This window comes from Amia ocellicauda, chromosome 6, assembly GCF_036373705.1.
Source record: "Amia ocellicauda isolate fAmiCal2 chromosome 6, fAmiCal2.hap1, whole genome shotgun sequence".
NCBI lineage: Eukaryota > Metazoa > Chordata > Actinopteri > Amiiformes > Amiidae > Amia > Amia ocellicauda.
In genome coordinates this window covers 33,907,219-33,924,533 of record NC_089855.1, presented here as the reverse complement: position 1 = coordinate 33,924,533, position 17,315 = coordinate 33,907,219, and the positions used below count along the sequence as shown (strand labels likewise).

Here is a 17,315-nt window from a genome sequence, read left to right as displayed (position 1 = left end):
GAACCCCAGGATCAGGGTTGGAGCACCGCTGTCTTGTGCAGTGCAAGCCTCATCATCCTTCTAGCTTAGGCCCTAAGAAATGGTTTGTATAAACTAACGTGTTTCCAAGAATATGGTACAAATTGCCTTCATTTCAATCAATGACATTTGGCGATTCACTTTATTTAAACAACATCAAATTATATCTTTTGACCAATTATATGTATTCTGTTTGTTGAACACTGATTCAACCTAGAGAAAATGTAAGGTTCCAGCTGATTGTGTCCAAACTTTGGAATGCACACCATAGAAATCACATTATTCATATTAGTGGCCTGTTATTAACTCATAGGGAATTGTTTAAATAGTGAGAGGAATGGAATCGAATTTTAATTAGACTGCTCTATAATTCTGTACTCATCAGATAATGATAGTCACAGTATGACTGGGATGCACAGCATGGATTAGGCAAAATACGTTATTCGTTTAAAAAATATTACAGAGTTCAGCCTATTGCAGTTGATCCAACTGTGAGCACTCATGACCTCTGATGTTTTTAAATCTAAATCCCTTAAGCTTTTATTCTGGAGAGTTCATGCTGCACATGCTTAAAAATAGAAGTCTTGTAAAGAGTATGTGTACATTTGTTTTTCCTTCTCACTTGGCTTCAGTTGCTGTTTTTGTGTATTGTCTGCTCAGTCACAAAGCAGAAAGACAAGGGGGGGGGGCACACACATCAAAGACAATGCACCCATACTATGTCACCTTAGTTACGACCTGTCCTGTCATATTGTTCGTTAAAAAAGTTAAAGAAATAAGCATTTCAGCTTCTCGCATCAGTTAATCGTTCATATACAGTGGGGGAAAAAAGTATTTGATCCCCTGCTGATTTTGTACGTTTGCCCACTGACAAAGAAATGATCAGTCTATAATTTTAATGGTAGGTGTATTTTAACAGTGAGAGACAGAATAACAACAAAAAAATCCAGAAAAACGCATTTCAAAAAAGTTATAAATTGATTTGCATGTTAATGAGGGAAATAAGTATTTGATCCCCTATCAATCAGCAAGATTTCTGGCTCCCAGGTGTCTTTTATACAGGTAACGAGCTGAAATTAGGAGCACTCTCTTAAAAGGAGTGCTCCTAATCTCAGCTTGTTTCCTGTATAAAAGACACCTGTCCACAGAAGCAATCAATCAATCAGATTCCAAACTCTCCACCATGGCCAAGACCAAAGAGCTGTCCAAGGATGTCAGGGACAAGATTGTAGACCTACACAAGGCAGGAATGGGCTACAAGACCATCGCCAAGCAGCTTGGTGAGAAGGTGACAACAGTTGGTGCGATTATTCGCAAATGGAAGAAACACAAAATAACTGTCAGTCTCACTCGGTCTGGGGCTCCATGCAAGATCTCACCTCGTGGAGTTTCAATGATCATGAGAACGGTGAGGAATCAGCCCAGAACTACACGGGAGGATCTTGTTAATGATCTCAAGGCAGCTGGGACCACAGTCACCAAGAAAACAATTGGTAACACACTACGCCGTGAAGGACTGAAATCCTGCAGCGCCCGCAAGGCCTCCCTGCTCAAGAAAGCACATGTACAGGCCCGTCTGAAGTTTGCCAATGAACATCTGAATGATTCAGAGGAGAACTGGGTGAAAGTGTTGTGGTCAGATGAGACCAAAATCAACTCAACTCGCCGTGTTTGGAGGAGGAGGAATGACCCCAAGAACACCATCCCCACCGTCAAACATGGAGGTGGAAACATTACGCTTTTGGGGTGTTTTTCTGCTAAGGGGACAGGACAACTGCACCGCATCAAAGGGACGATGGACAGGTCCATGTACCGTCAAATCTTGGGTGAGAACCTCCTTCCCTCAGCCAGGGCATTGAAAATGGGTCATGGATGGGTATTCCAACATGACAATGACCCAAAACACACAGCCAAGGCAACAAAGGAGTGGCTCAAGAAGAAGCACATTAAAGTCCTGGAGTGGCCTAGCCAGTCTCCAGACCTCTGTGGAGGGAGCTGAAGGTTCGAGTTGCCAAACGTCAGCCTCGAAACCTTAATGACTTGGAGAGGATCTGCAAAGAGGAGTGGGACAAAATCCCTCCTGAGATGTGTGCAAACCTGGTGGCCAACTACAAGAAACGTCTGACCTCTGTGATTGCCAACAAGGGTTTTGCCACCAAGTACTAAGTCGAAGGGGTCAAATACTTATTTCCCTCATTAACATGCAAACCAATTTTTAACTTTTTTGAAATGCGTTTTTCTGGATTTTTTTGTTGTTATTCTTTCTCTCACTGTTAAAATACACCAACCATTAAAATTATAGACTGATCATTTCTTTGTCAGTGGGCAAACATACAAAATCAGCAGGGGATCAAATACTTTTTTCCCCCACTGTAGATAAGTGTCATTTTCTGAAGCTGTTTTGTTTTTTGTTGTCAATAACTCCTTTGATTGGGGTCAGGAGCCAAAGCCAATTAGACAAAACTATTTAGAGGAGGTAACACTGTACAAAATGACTGCTTCAAAATAATATTTTATACTCCTAGGTTAGTGGGAAAAGTGTGGGAGTATCATGTTTTTCTTTCTTGTTTTTTCCTGACATTGCATAAATGATGGCAGATGCTGAGTGCAGGCAACTAAATTTGAGTTTGATTTCAAAATCAAACAAACCTGTGGTGCTAAATGGAAAAACAGCAGCTTTTTTGCATTTTAAAAGAATAATAAATCTGCCCGTTTCGTGATGATTGGAAAACTCCTCACAATAACAGTTTCACAATAAAATCAGCATATTTCTGAAGGAAATCAATATTTCACTGCTATATTTAATTAGGATTATGTGCAGCTCAATTGCTGTATGGCATTAAGGGCTCAACTTATATTGATTAAGAAGCATAGTGTCTGTCTCATTCAGTTGCTAGAAGTAATCCATACACCTGCAAAACGTCTCTCTCCGGAGACCATTCACATGTTTGTTTTGGCTAGAGAGTTTTGTGTGAATCTGATGGGCACATTCACCTGACATCTGCTCCCCCACTTCCACAGGCGAGCCCAGGAGGATGACCCGGCAGGCTGGCCAGACCAAGCGCAGGAGCTGGGAGACGAGCCCCCAGCCCCCCTGCCACCCCAGCAGCCGTGGATGAAGAGAGTGCAGGAGGACGACGGCAGGGGTCGCATGGAGATGCAGGACAAACTGAACAAGCTTTTCATCCAGCCTCCCGAGCCTGGGATGCTGCCCGCCCAGTCTGCATGGCCCACCACAGGTACTGGAGGATAATGGCCTTAACCTCCCAATACATAAGAGCCACAGTATAGTCCAGAGATGTGAGAAAACAGAATAGTGCTGCAGTCCAGGCTTGGGGTTAAATGCATTTGCAAAATGGCACTTTTCAGATTGTTCAGCCCCTGCATTATTTAATTATGCCATCTTCAATCATCTTATGTCATGTAGCAGGTTAATCCCGCTGGCTCTTTGGTGATGAATTCAGTTGAATAGTTTGGGAATATAATGCCAAACCTAAAAAGCAAGACTATCATCTCTGTACGGATCCATTTGCATGCTTCTCTCATGCGATTGCAGCAAAGTTTTGCAGAACCTGAGGTTGACATCTGCTTTACTGACCTTTTAGAAAAGTCTCCTGTGACCGGCTTTGACCAGGATAAAGTGAAGGTGGTCTTCTACAGAGCTTTGTATCCGTTTGACGCCAGAAGTCACGATGAGATCACAATCCAGCCTGGGGACATTATTATGGTAAGAAAAAGACACTCTGAAACTTATTGTGCCTTCACATATGTAGTTTCTATATTAAAGAAAGCTATGAACTGAAGAAATTTGTGTGTGGAGCAAGTTGGAAACTGATGGAATTGTAGAATTATTATTATTTATTTTTTCCTCCTCTTTCTGAATGGAAGCATTAAATGTGTAACTGTTTCAGAGAGACTTAAGGGAATTGAAAAAATGTATATGTTGTGTGGAATTCATTATTTTGTCTGACTCTTTAGTCCAAGACAGCATGTCCAAGAAGTGTTGTGTGATGATTACACTTGGCAGCAACAAAACAACAAAAATATTATACAATACAAGACTGAATAAGTTAAGCGGTAAAGGGAAAATACAATAAAATATGTCAAGGGATGCAGTAGCCATTTATGGAATTTTATAGAATAAAATTGTAACAAAGCAGTCTGTGACCTGACCTTATATTAGGGGTACTGTGAGGTAGCACTGCAATGCTGGAAAATGTGTACAAAGCAGAGATGAATAGCAGAGTCTGCAGGTGCAGTGTGAACAGGTGAGTTTTCAGAAGGTGCTGGAAGGTGGTCAGAGAATGTCAGATTGAATTCCTTTAAACAGACCAAGAATGTTTTCAAAGGGAAGTATTTGTTCTGTTTTGAATGGGCTGTCACTGGGGGGGGGACTTGTCAGAAATGAGTCTGATTTACCAATTGATATTTGAAGCCCTGTTTCAAATGCTTAGGTTTTCATGGCTTAACACTGAACAGCTTGTATCCTGCATTAACATCTGATTCTCTCACACTCTCTGCTTTCTCTGTGGAGGTTAAAGGGGAGTGGGTAAGTGCAGGTGGACTGTGGCTCTCTCACGTCTCCATCATGGTTCATTCACTCCAGTACATTCCACACACCCCCAGCCGTTGTAACTTAAGGGGAATCAAAAGTGTGATGTTAAACTGCAATGAAGCAAGACCTAGAAAATCGTATTTTCTCAAGGGCTTGATTCAATTGCAGTGGGCCTCTCTGCTCCCCCCCAACCCGTTTTAGCATTGCAGGTTTTTCCAGGTTCTTTCACCCACATATGACCACTTCTGCCAAAACAGTCAGGGTGTTTCAAGGGTACAGATGACATTACAAAACAACCCTTTTGAGCTCAAGCTGTCTGTGCATGAAAATGGCAGATTTGACCTCAGAAGTCCTCCACAAAACTGAATAAATGCTGTGCGTGAATCTCCCTCTTGTATAAAAGTTAAACAAATGGGCAATAAGGAAAGTGATTTATTGTTTTTATTTTTTTATTACCTGGCAGCTGTACTAATAAAAGCAATCTATAGTTACAACTGTGTTCCAGAAATTGTGCTGAATTAAGAATTAATCTGGCATGTGAGATTATAAAGGATTGATTGATATACTGGCCTCCAACCGTGTACTGCTAGAACATGGATGCTTTGCATTGATCCCCACTGAATTGTGCATGCTGTGCAGTAATCTACATGTTGAATTCATGTCATCTGATTGTGACTTACTGTTCACATGACATCTCTCTTGTGCCATGACTGTTTCACTGATCATGAGAACTTTTAACGAGAGAGAGTTCTAACTGTAAAGGGGGTTTGCTTTCCTTATTAGGACTGCCTAAGAATATGTGTGAGTAGCAGATTGTTTTCGAATAAATTCTTAGCAATGTCAATCAGAAGAGACTTTCATGTGAACTATTGCATCTGCATTTTTTTTTTGCCAGTGGCTTTATATGTAAACATGTCAGAGTGGTTTAGGTATACTCTTAAGTATATCAGTTCTTGGTCAATCAAAACCTACATAGCTGTTGTTTGACAATACAAATGTAAGGATTTCTTTGAAAGTGCTTAGTGACAGGAGAGTAGTGATTAGGGTTGAAAGAACAACTGTGATTTGGTTATTAGGGGTTTTGATGTTGCTGCTGTTTTTGTTTTCTATATCTTTATTTAAATATATGTTGAACTCTTCCAAAAGGCAGGCTTGTATATTAATAAATACACACACAGTTGTTTGTGATTTGAGCACAGGAATGAAGAACTGGACCTGTGAAAGTCAACATTGAAAAATGTGGATTCTCACTAACACAGCTTTAAGGTTTTTGTTTCTATTCCCAATTGTTTTTCCCCAGCCTGTTTTGGGTCCATCTTTTATCTTTGTAAAATTACATGGAGTGAAGAAGTTAAGTTTTGTTTATCCATATGTTCAGTATGCAGTAAATATCTGAGAAATTAGCCATCCAAAATCTTTTTTTACAATGTTATTTTAAACACTGCAAAATGTTCACAATGCCAAACCTGTAAATTGTTCTGTACTCAACCTGTAACTTTCTCGTATAAAAAAAGTGTAATTAGGAATCCTCTTTTGTTGCTGTTCTGGGAAACCCCAGATGTCAGTTGCTTTCTATTTAATGTGGCACACTTCTGCATGTGGACACTGTGGATCTACACTGGACATTTCTACATCCTGCTATTAGCTTTGTCATATGCACCTTTAAGTTGATTTAGAAATCACTTAGAACTCTGCTACTTTGGGGCACTTCTTGATACATGTATGTATATACACATATTCTTTCAAATTATGGGTTTATTTTTGATGCATGTTGAATGTATATATTTTTCTTTCTTTTTGACCGTGCCTTAAAGTGCTCACTCATCGCATAGCAGCAGGCAAAAGCGTGATGAATGTGTGTTGCTTGGTGTTTGCAATGAGTCAGGTTTAATAAATGGTAACTGGCAAATGATGAGCTTCTCTTGCCATTTCCCAGGTGGACGAGAGTCAGACGGGGGAACCTGGCTGGCTGGGAGGGGAGCTGAAGGGAAAAACTGGCTGGTTCCCCGCCAACTATGCAGAGAAGATGCCAGAATCGGAGGTCCCCGCCAGCCTCCGGTCTGGAGCGGGTTCTGCGCCAAAACTGGCCGCCAGGGTGACTCCCACCAGCACTGTGACCCAACCCCAGCCTCAGCCCCAGGTTCAAGCGCAGCCCCAGGTTCAAGTGCAGCCCCAGGTCCAGGCCCTGCCTCAGCCCCAGCCCCAACCCCAGCCCCAGCCTCAGCCTCTGCCTCATCCACCCCAGCCCCTCCCCGCCGAGTCTGCCGCTCCTCCTCCAGCAACCACCGCAGCTTCCACCAGCAACTGGGCAGACTTCAGCTCCACGTGAGTCCCTTCCCCTTGTCCCCCCTCCGACGCCCCCTGCTACTCAGTCAGGGCGATTGTAACAGGGCCTTGTCTCATTGTATTTTGTGTGGCATATACATTACTAACGCACACGCACACACTATCAAGATCCTTTCGTTTGCTTCATTTCTGCATTTCAGCAAACAAAACGCAGTGCTTTGAGTTTTATTTTAATTGACATCCATGACGAAAGATGTGATCTCACAAAAGCTCCTTAAACATTTTCATTGTATTAGTGTAGGGAGAAGGTAGTGCATCCCATTAAGTGTGGTGATTCTAAAACAATTACTTGTTAATCTATAATGGAAATGAATTGCTGTTTAATGCAGTTTTTCTTGTACCAGTGCACCTTGGAAGTCTCATATGAGAAAGTTAAAAAGTTAAAAGTATATAATACACACACACATTTATACATATTTGTATGTATGTATGTGTGTGTATGTATGTATATGTATATGTGTGTGTGTGTGTATATATATATATATATATATATATATATATATATACACTCACCTAAATGATTATTAGGAATACCTGTTCAATTTCCCATTAATGCAATTATCTAACCAACCAATCACATAGCAGTTGCTTCAATGCATTTAGGGGTGTGGTCCTGGTCAAGACAATCTCCTGAACTCCAAACTGAATGTCTGAATGGGAAAGGAAGGTGATTTAAGCAATTTTGAGCGTGGCATGGTTGTTGGTGCCAGACGGGCCGGTCTGAGTATTTCACAATCTGCTCAGTTACTGGGATTTTCACGCACAACCATTTCTAGGGTTTACAAAGAATGGTGTGAAAAGGGAAAAACATCCAGTATGCGGCAGTCCTGTGGGCGAAAATGCCTTGTTGATGCTAGAGGTCAGAGGAGAATGGGCCGACTGATTCAAGCTGATAGAAGAGCAACTTTGACTGAAATAAGCACTCGTTACAACCGAGGTATGCAGCAACGCATTTGTGAAGCCACAACACGTACAACCTTGAGGCGGATGGGCTACAACAGCAGAAGACCCCACCGGGTACCACTCATCTCCACTACAAATAGGAAAAAGAGGCTACAATTTGCACAAGCTCACCAAAATTGGACAGTTGAAGACTGGAAAAATGTTGCCTGGTCTGATGAGTCTCGAATTCTGTTGAGACATTCAGATGGTAGAGTCAGAATTTGGCGTAAACAGAATGAGAACATGGATCCATCATGCCTTGTTACCACTGTGCAGGCTGGTGGTGGTGGTGTAATGGGGTGGGGGATGTTTTCTTGGCACACTTTAGCCCCCTTAGTGCCAATTGGGCATCGTTTAAATGCCACGGCCTACCTGAGCATTGTTTCTGACCATGTCCATCCCTTTATGACCACCATGTACCCATCCTCTGATGGCTACTTCCAGCAGGATAATGCACCATGTCACAAAGGTCGAATCATTTCAAATTGGTTTCTTGAACATGACAATGAGTTCACTGTACTAAACTGGCCCCCACAGTCACCAGATCTCAACCCAATAGAGCATCTTTGGGATGTGGTGGAACGGGAGCTTCGTGCCCTGGATGTGCATCCCACAAATCTCCATCAACTGCAAGATGCTATCCTATCAATATGGGCCAACATTTCTAAAGAATGCTTTCGGCACCTTGTTGAATCAATGTCACGTAGAATGAAGGCAGTTCTGAAGGCGAAAGGGGGTCAAACACAGTATTAGTATGGTGTACCTAATAATCCTTTAGGTGAGTGTATATATATATATATAAAATAAACTTCACTGCAGTATTAAATACTTTAATAATCGGTTCAATGATAAAGGGCTGTGCATCAAGACCAGGGTTGCGGAGTAACAGAATACAAGTAGCGGCATTACATAATCAGATTACAGAATTGTGATACTTATATTCCCGTTACGTTCCTGTCAGACGAGTATTCTGATTACCGATACTTTTTTCATTTACATTAAGTTAAAGTGTAAGGGAATCTGAAGGGGCCCGCGTGAAGTATTTTTGCAACACTGTTTTTATTTACGGTGTCTAGCCAAACAGCAGTGATTCGGCGGCATTGTACAACAAACAGCAGAATGGAGCTGCTGTCAGCTATCCCAGCCAGTAACACACAGCTCTACTGTGGCTGCTGTGGCAACACTGTGTGTGAACACAGTGTGGTTTAACTCGTGGAAGTACAGGCAATTGTTCACTTCCAAAGAAAGAAAATTGAACAAATATTAAAGTGCAATACAAGATGTGCCGACCACGGGTCAATGTCTGCTTCTGAGGACTAAACTTAAAATAATAATAATAAAGAAATATCTGGAGGTAAGATTTTTTTTAAATGTGTGCAACTGTAATATAATTATGCTTTACATGCGAGTAGAAAATATGAATTTTAATCACAATTATAATAAATACGATTTAATTATACATATATTTATGAAAGCATAATAAGCAAAACGGCAGCACAGAAATAGTATAACCAAAAACCTCACTGATAGTTTGTATTTGCAGTAATAAGTTATCCTATCTTAATTTAATATACATCCACGTACATTACAAATAGTTCCTGTGCATCCTAGCTGGTTCAGTGACCTTAACAATGAAAAACTTAATATAATACCAAAATAACAACATACAACGTGTTTATAGTCTAAAACAAAACAAATCACACAAACTGAATAAACTCCTGACCCGTGGCATGCTGTGCGGTGCTCTTTACAGAGTGTGCGTTCAGGGGATCCTCACATGTCAAACCTGTAAACTTTTACAAACCGATAGATGTCACTTAATTGCAGAAACAAGATGCATAACATTCCTCACTTGTTGATACTTAAAAATAACACCTTAATTGCTTTGATTACAAACTGTGTTTTCGGTGCTGGTGAATTGAAACTGGCGATAACAATAACATGGATAACAATACATGGCGTTTAAATCCCCTTTATTATAGCAAGTTGCTTGATCCGTGTATCTTCAAAGATAGAACAAAATAAACTGTAATCTTTATAAGCATTAAACGTACTGACAATTTACAGACAAGGTACCTATTTAAGATTGAAAGAAAATAGGTTTCACTGTTTTATTTTATTTTATTTTATTTTATTTATTTATTTATTTATTTACTTATTAGCAGACGCCCTTGTCCAGGGCGACTTACACTATATCAGTGATTAGCAGAAAATTTAAACCAACTCCTACATTCAAATGACTGAACATGATGCACCTTCTTTGACATTACATTATTGATATGTCTGATTTATGTCGGTTTGTAAAAAATGTAAGGGTATCAAGATCAGGCCAGGTGTTCTGACCAAACTGAGCTACTTCTCAGAATGAGCTGCCTAGCAAAAGTATGCGTGCGCACGCCTATAAATGTGTTGATAATAATTATGTACATTTAAAATTATTTTGACCGTGTTATTTCATAGTGACCAATTTGCTATTTACACACAGATGACAGGATGAGCTACATATGGTTTGAAAGCTTGTAATACAGTAATAGTGTCGAAAAACAGAGACTAGCCTGATAGGTCACTTCTGTCCGACAGGATGAGCTACCTCAGATTTAAAGTGTTAAAATACAGTAATAGTGTTGAAAAACTGCTAGTAGCCAATTTAGACAGGTCCTTTATGTCTGACGGGATGAGCTGCTTAATGTTTTTAGTCGGGGCAGCTCATTCCAACCGGTAGCCCATTGTTTTCAGAACAGCGGGCAGCTCATCCTGATAGGGAAGCTCAGTTTGTCTCAACACCAGGGCCACAGGGGGCAAAGGGGGGAATATTGTGCCCCCTCACATTTATATTTTGATCCGGTTATTAATTGTCCATGTAGAAATGTCTCATAGTAATGTGCATTCTTGTTACAAAACTGACGTGCGTTGCTGCAGATTGTCATTTTAGTCCCCCCTCCACCGCACTTCGCCAGGAAACCATCCAAGACCTGACACAATTCAAACACTTGACCGCCCCCAACCCCCTGTTCATCCTGCTGCCAGGACTGATGAAGATGCAGTTTCACTGGTTTAAAAATCATACACTACTACAAAATGCAAAGTATAAATATGCAAGAGCATTAAACTGACACAAATCTTAATTACCATTTTAATTGTTTGAACTGTGGATACAAATAGACAATTTCAATCCGTCATCCATATTAGAATGTGTAGTACATTTTTTTTCACTTCTTGAACTTGGCTGCTTTTGTTTTTAAATAAAGAAACAAAAGTATTCCAAAAGTAATCTAAAAGTATTCTGATTACGTTACTGATTTGGAGTAATATATTGGATTAGGTTACAGATTATTTTCAAAACAAGGTAATCAGTATTCTGTAACGGAATACTTTTAAAAGTAACCCTCCCAACCCTGATCAAGACATGCTTAAGTTGCTCATTGCAAGTTTTGTTGTGATGTTTATAATGGGGGAGATAGGTGAGTTGCTGGGTAGGGGCGGGTAGGTATGCCACACAAAATGTTAAATAAATATGGAAAAGATTGCATGAAGTTGTTTTAATAGATGCATCTCACAGAGACCCTGTCTATAAGAGGCCTTTGTTTTATCTTCAATGATGAAAGGTGGCCGTCCAACAACACAGAGAAGGTGGAGGGTGACGGGTGGGATGCCTGGCCCACTCAACCCTCCTTGACTGTGCCCAGTGCCGGGCAGCTCCGCCAGCGATCAGCCTTTACCCCTGCCACCATCACTGGCTCCTCGCCCTCTCCCGTGCTGGGGCAGGTAAGCAGCTTACTTGTAGCTTCTGCTGAGTTAGAAACCACAAACATTGGTGCAAGAAATGCTACAGTTGCCATCAGTCATGGTTTTTCAGCAAACTATAGTTTTAATTATTGACTTAGAGTGAATGCCATTCTTGGATCACTATGTTACTAACCACCAAGAAGGCTCCTCTTGTTTCTTATGTTCTCATAATTCTCATAATTAGGAATTAAGACAATTCAGTATAATTGCAGAGAGATGTGCGTAGTGGTTAGTTTTCCTTGTGGGCAAATGGGTAAAGAATGAATGTACTCTCTTCTGTTAAAAGATGCAACATACTCTGAAAGACAGGATACAGGGAGGAGCTCCAGCTAAACAAGAACACACTTAGTGGAAATGTTAACAATGAATGAAAAATATCATCCAGATCGGAGTTTAGCACGTTTGGATCTGCATTCAGTTTGAACCATATCTATGTAAGATAATGCCTTGGTTCCACTGGCGTCCGTGCCATGCCGTGCCGGACGTGTCCGTCCTCAGACGCGTCCCAGAGCTTTTTTTGCAAAACCAGGCCGCTGTGAAGTCCGTCCCTCTGATGGGAGGAGCAGCGACTGTGGGTTTGGTTTGTGTTTCGTTTTAAAAATAGAGACGGAGAACAACACTACGAGCGAAACAGCCTGACGTGGAGAGGACTTTTATGTCCTTATTCTTTCTGCTTTACATGATTGTAAACAGCGTAATAAATACACGTTTCTGTTCAGAGATATTAGGAAGAGCTAAACGTGTAGACAACATTATATTCAGACAAGCATGTTCCCATAAGAATGTTTCCATGTGCAACAATAATACTAAATAGCAAATATGTATTGTTACTATTATCGTCATCATTTGTGCTAGTATATATGTATTTTAAATGGCACAGTGTGACTCCCTTAATATATTACTCTTACTATAGATTTGTAACTGCAAACAATACTTTTTGCCATATTATTTTTAATTTACTTAGCAGACGTCCTTAACCAGGGCAAGTTACAGTTGAAACAAAATACACATGTTTCACGATTAATCATCCAGATACAATATAGCAGGTTATAATTTAACTAAAGTGTGCACATCTCAGTCATGGCGTTTATGGATGCATTTATTAAACCAGTCCTTAATGGAAACCCAGATCTGCTGTATTTATTTATTCATTCATTTAACTTGTAAATGGGCACACGTTAACTGAATCGTGTTCGCCTTCATACTGATTGTCTACGGTTTGTCCTGCACACCATTTACAAAACCACAGCCTGTCCACATTGTCCAGCTGTTCATAAAATATTATTCATATCGGCTGCTACCGATCCGATTATTATCCTTCAGTTTATTTTTAACTAGTCACGGCACTGCACCGGTCCTGTGAAATCCAAGTTTTAAATGCACTCGGATATTAACTGTAAGCAGTCATTGTTCCTGTACGTGGACTTCACTCCATGCTGCTAATAAAGCTGTAATTTCTTCGTGATCGCACACAGCGCTTGAGATTATATCTTCCGACACAATGTATCTGATCTCTTCCCTGTCTGTCTGCAAGTTGAGCACACACCTCCGCTCCTGAAAGTGAATCGTGTCCTCAGTGGGTGGGACGGACGCTTACGGACACGTCTAGCACCAGATTGTTAACCGTCCACAAAACACGGACGCGTCCAGACACTTAGCCATTGGAAACGGTGCATTAGTTTCTGATGATCATTGAATTTCCCAGTGCTTTCTAAATCCTAGAGAGGTCAAGGGTGAATTTCTGTGACATGTTAAGGGTTTAATGTCTCGCACCTCCTACTTTCCTATTCCTGTGTTGCTTGGCCTGTGTTGTGACTGGGCTGCTAATGTCTTGCAGGGAGAGAAGGTGGAGGGACTGCAGGCACAGGCTCTGTACCCTTGGCGAGCCAAGAAGGACAACCACCTGAACTTCAACAAGAACGACATCATCACAGTGCTGGAGCAGCAGGACATGTGGTGGTTCGGGGAGGTGCAGGGGCAGAAGGGCTGGTTCCCCAAGTCTTATGTCAAACTCATCTCTGGCCCCATGAGGAAATCCATGAGGTGACACCCCCACAGACCTTGCATTTGCAGGATAAACAAACAAACAAAACAAATTAATCTCCAATCCACATTGAAAATGCACATGGCTGGCAAAATAACAGTTGGGGAAATTGAAAGGTTGACAGTTTGAATCTGATGTGCACTGTATCTTTCAGAACCCTCAAATCAAGGCAATAAGATTATCTTGAATATATATTTTTTCATTCCAAAGCATGCAAAAGCATTTTGTGAAGCTTTGATGGGACACTTTGTCCATTCACTCTGCACCTACCAAAATACGTCCTTTTATTAAGGATTTCTGGAGTCTTTATAAACTGATTTAAAGGTGAACAATTGACACCTGCTGGATTGGGGTACTCTAGAAATAGGAGCTGAGCTATGACACCTGGGATAGCAAACCTACTCTTTCTAATAGATCCATTGGTCTTGAGTGTCCTGTAAAAGGCAGGGTCTTGGCTTACCTGAAATGGAGCACCACTTACTGTGCCCTACTGCGGTGGTGCTTTGGAATGTCTTGTCTATAGGGAAGTGTGCCACCTACTGGTGGAACAACATCACTTGTAGCAATCCGAATTCCAACCAAGTACTGACCAGACCCAGCCTAGCGTATCTTTTGAGGTCTGAGGACAAATGGTTTTAGGTAGTTTATATTCCTCTTTTTAGCAGCTAAACTATCTCATGTCCTAATGCTATAGCACCAGAGATCCTTTCCTCAAGTCTAGTATCCATGACTGTGGTATATTGTTCATTTTTAATTTAACTTCAATCAGAATCAGATTATCTTCAGCCTGCTGCCTGGAAAGCAAAGCAAAAAGCCACTTAGTCATAATTTGGTTGTTTTCCAGACCCTTGTCTTTGAAGTTTTGTTGTCACAAACATGAGTTGATTTATAAGCATGTGTGAAGAGTGTAGGAGGCAAAGATAGTGTACGTTATTGAGGATCTGCAGAGGAATGGGCACAATCGCTTCAAGTCCTTACACCAGGCACACTGTAATGACTTTACAATGATTAACATTAGCACCTGTAATTCTCATTAGCTTTTGTTAAACTAAGCGCACATTATGAAGATTTAAAGCATCAGTCTGACAACTTTGGCAAGGCTCTTGCTGATATCCCTCATAATGCAGTGCTGTGATTCACCTGCTGTTGTTGCATTTTCACAAAACATGTAAGAAAGTGGTGGGGAAAAATAACTATTTCTTGTGTTTTTGTCCTCTTTCCGCAGTATCGAATCTGGGTCATCTGACAGTCCTCCAAGCATGAAGCGACCAACTCCTTCACCCAGTAAACCCACAGATCCAGGAGAAGGTAAGCACGTTGGGACATTACGAGATAGAGTAAAAAGCATCAACTTGTTACATTTTCTGATGATGATGAGTTCAGAGGAGCAGCAGAAAAGGAAATGCAAGATTTAAACACGATTACCGGACAAAGTAATATTTGCAGGCAGGAATGTGCATTCTAGAATTTACATGCTCTTACTGTTTAAATATTTTCCTTATTGTCAGATGAACACAGTGTTTTCTCAGATTTAAATGCACTTTACGAGTGAGTGTAGTGACTCAGAGAGGGTTACACTAAATAGCTGTAGGAATAATACTTGTCTTTGACCCTATTGGCATTTACTATAAAATTCTTTACTTTTTCCTTCTAGAAAATGTTAAAGGTGCCTAATTAACTGTCTTAAATTTAAAATGTATTGTACTTTTAACCATTTTTAATAAGGCAAAGCACAATTTTTTGAAGATGATTGATTCTTCTAAATATAATCTAGTGAACAGAACTCACCATGAGAACCTCGTAAGAATTCTCTTTAAGTGCAGTACAAATACAGAATAGCAGTAAAAAGAGATGAAAAACACTAAGCCGAAAAAGCTGTCTTGAAATGAGATTTCAAATTATCCAGTCTCGGATTGATCTGAACTTGTATTCCACAGCGATGAGCCCACAGAAAGCTTACTACTCATATTGAAGCCTTGTTTTAGGTGGTAATGTATAAGGTGCCGAGCATCAGTGAATCTTAAATCAAGGCCAAGTAACAAATTTAACGTAATTCTTCCATTTAGTGACTGATGGCTTGATTGCTTGCCTTGTTTTACAGAGTATATAGCAATGTACACCTATGAGAGCAACGAGCAGGGTGACCTGACATTTCAGCAAGGGGATGTGATTCTCGTAACAAAGAAGGAAGGCGATTGGTGGACCGGGGTGGTAGGAGACAAAACAGGAGTGTTTCCTTCAAATTATGTGAAACCCAAGGATTCAGAGGTGAGTTCAGATGGACCCGTGTAGCTCTGCTTAATTAAAATGGAGCTGACTAATGCCTTTTACCTGCACTTTTAGCACTTGCTCATAGTAGTAAGAGTCCTGTTTTAATGTGTGTGGAAATTCATCTTCTAGACTTGTTTAGTTGAAACTGGAAGCGTGTGGGGAAAAAAGGGGGAATTGCTTGGAGAACAAAAATGCATAATTGGTTTTGGAACTGGGAATTTAAAAGGCAAATAATTGTGACTTAACTTTGATGTTAACTATGATGTTATTATAATGAGGAACTTTCTGCTGCGATTTGTAGTATACTTGTCCAACAAAAGCCCGATATTTGTTCATAATCAATACAATTCATAATCATATTTTAAATAAAATTACATCCCGAACAGCTGTCTCTGACCATTTCTCAGCTAACAACTGAACAGCTCAAATGTGGGAAGAAATTGTGTGTTGCAAGGTGTAGAATTACGAGTGATAAGAAGGCATTTCACTGGCCTAGCAATCAAAGTAGTTACATGATTGTTGATATTAAAAAAAAAAAAAGAAAATAAAAAAAAAAGTTAGTAGTAGACTGTATAAGAATTACTTTATATAGAGCCTAGACAAGGCTAGTATCTCTTAAACTCCAGTGGATTACACATTTGTTGTCAATAACAATCTCAATTGAATTTTGTGTTTTTTATTTTAGAAATGTTAATTTTGTTTCAAAGCAAATATTAAGTGATATTTTGCCTATATGTATAATATATAATATATATAATATCTGCACAGATAAAAACTGCTTGGCGGGGTGTACAAATGCAGTACATGTGGAAAATGCAGTGTAGCGCAAAGTTCTTTAATTCCTTTTCAAAATGTATATGTTTGTAGTTTGTCAGTTCCTATAATGCTCACCCTTGAGACCTGACATGATATATTAAACACTGAATTTTCAAACACGGCTGATCTGACAGCACACAATTAATTTAATCTAGACGTATATTTTTGTAGCAGCTGGGTCTATTATCTATAATTCACTGAGATTTACATTCATACATACATTAACCATTTATTTCTAATTAAAATGCATCAACTGAACCTTAGCTCACCTGTACTCGATGACTGCTTAGACTCTGATTTTAAAGTGATTTCTAACAATTCTGCTGGAAGGCCTCCAGAGCCGTTTGTTTTTTTGCTTTCCACCTGTGCTTATCTCAGTGTTCAAACATCCAGGTACACAGCGGAATTTTAAGGCTGTGTAAAACACTATACTTTGTCATAAAATCTCCTTTCTGTCAATGCTTTATGTATGTTTGTTAAACAATAAACTGTGTGTGTGTTTATGTGTATAATATATATATATATATATATGTATGT

At 40.1% G+C, this 17,315-nt stretch overlaps 1 protein-coding gene across 6 annotated transcripts in view; it reads left to right on the top strand.

Annotated features, from left to right (window-relative positions):
• The window catches only part of itsn1 (intersectin 1 (SH3 domain protein)), a 146,442-nt gene that overhangs the window by 92,997 nt on the left and 36,130 nt on the right, over nucleotides 1-17,315 (top strand). For all 6 annotated transcript variants that reach the window (XM_066706992.1, XM_066706994.1, XM_066706993.1 and 3 more), the window contains 7 exons: nucleotides 3,040-3,257; nucleotides 3,624-3,745; nucleotides 6,510-6,898; nucleotides 11,467-11,626; nucleotides 13,485-13,690; nucleotides 14,917-14,999; nucleotides 15,793-15,959. In XM_066706992.1, the coding sequence (XP_066563089.1) occupies nucleotides 3,040-3,257; nucleotides 3,624-3,745; nucleotides 6,510-6,898; nucleotides 11,467-11,626; nucleotides 13,485-13,690; nucleotides 14,917-14,999; nucleotides 15,793-15,959 (1,345 nt within the window). The remainder of the gene's footprint in view (nucleotides 1-3,039; nucleotides 3,258-3,623; nucleotides 3,746-6,509; nucleotides 6,899-11,466; nucleotides 11,627-13,484; nucleotides 13,691-14,916; nucleotides 15,000-15,792; nucleotides 15,960-17,315) is intronic.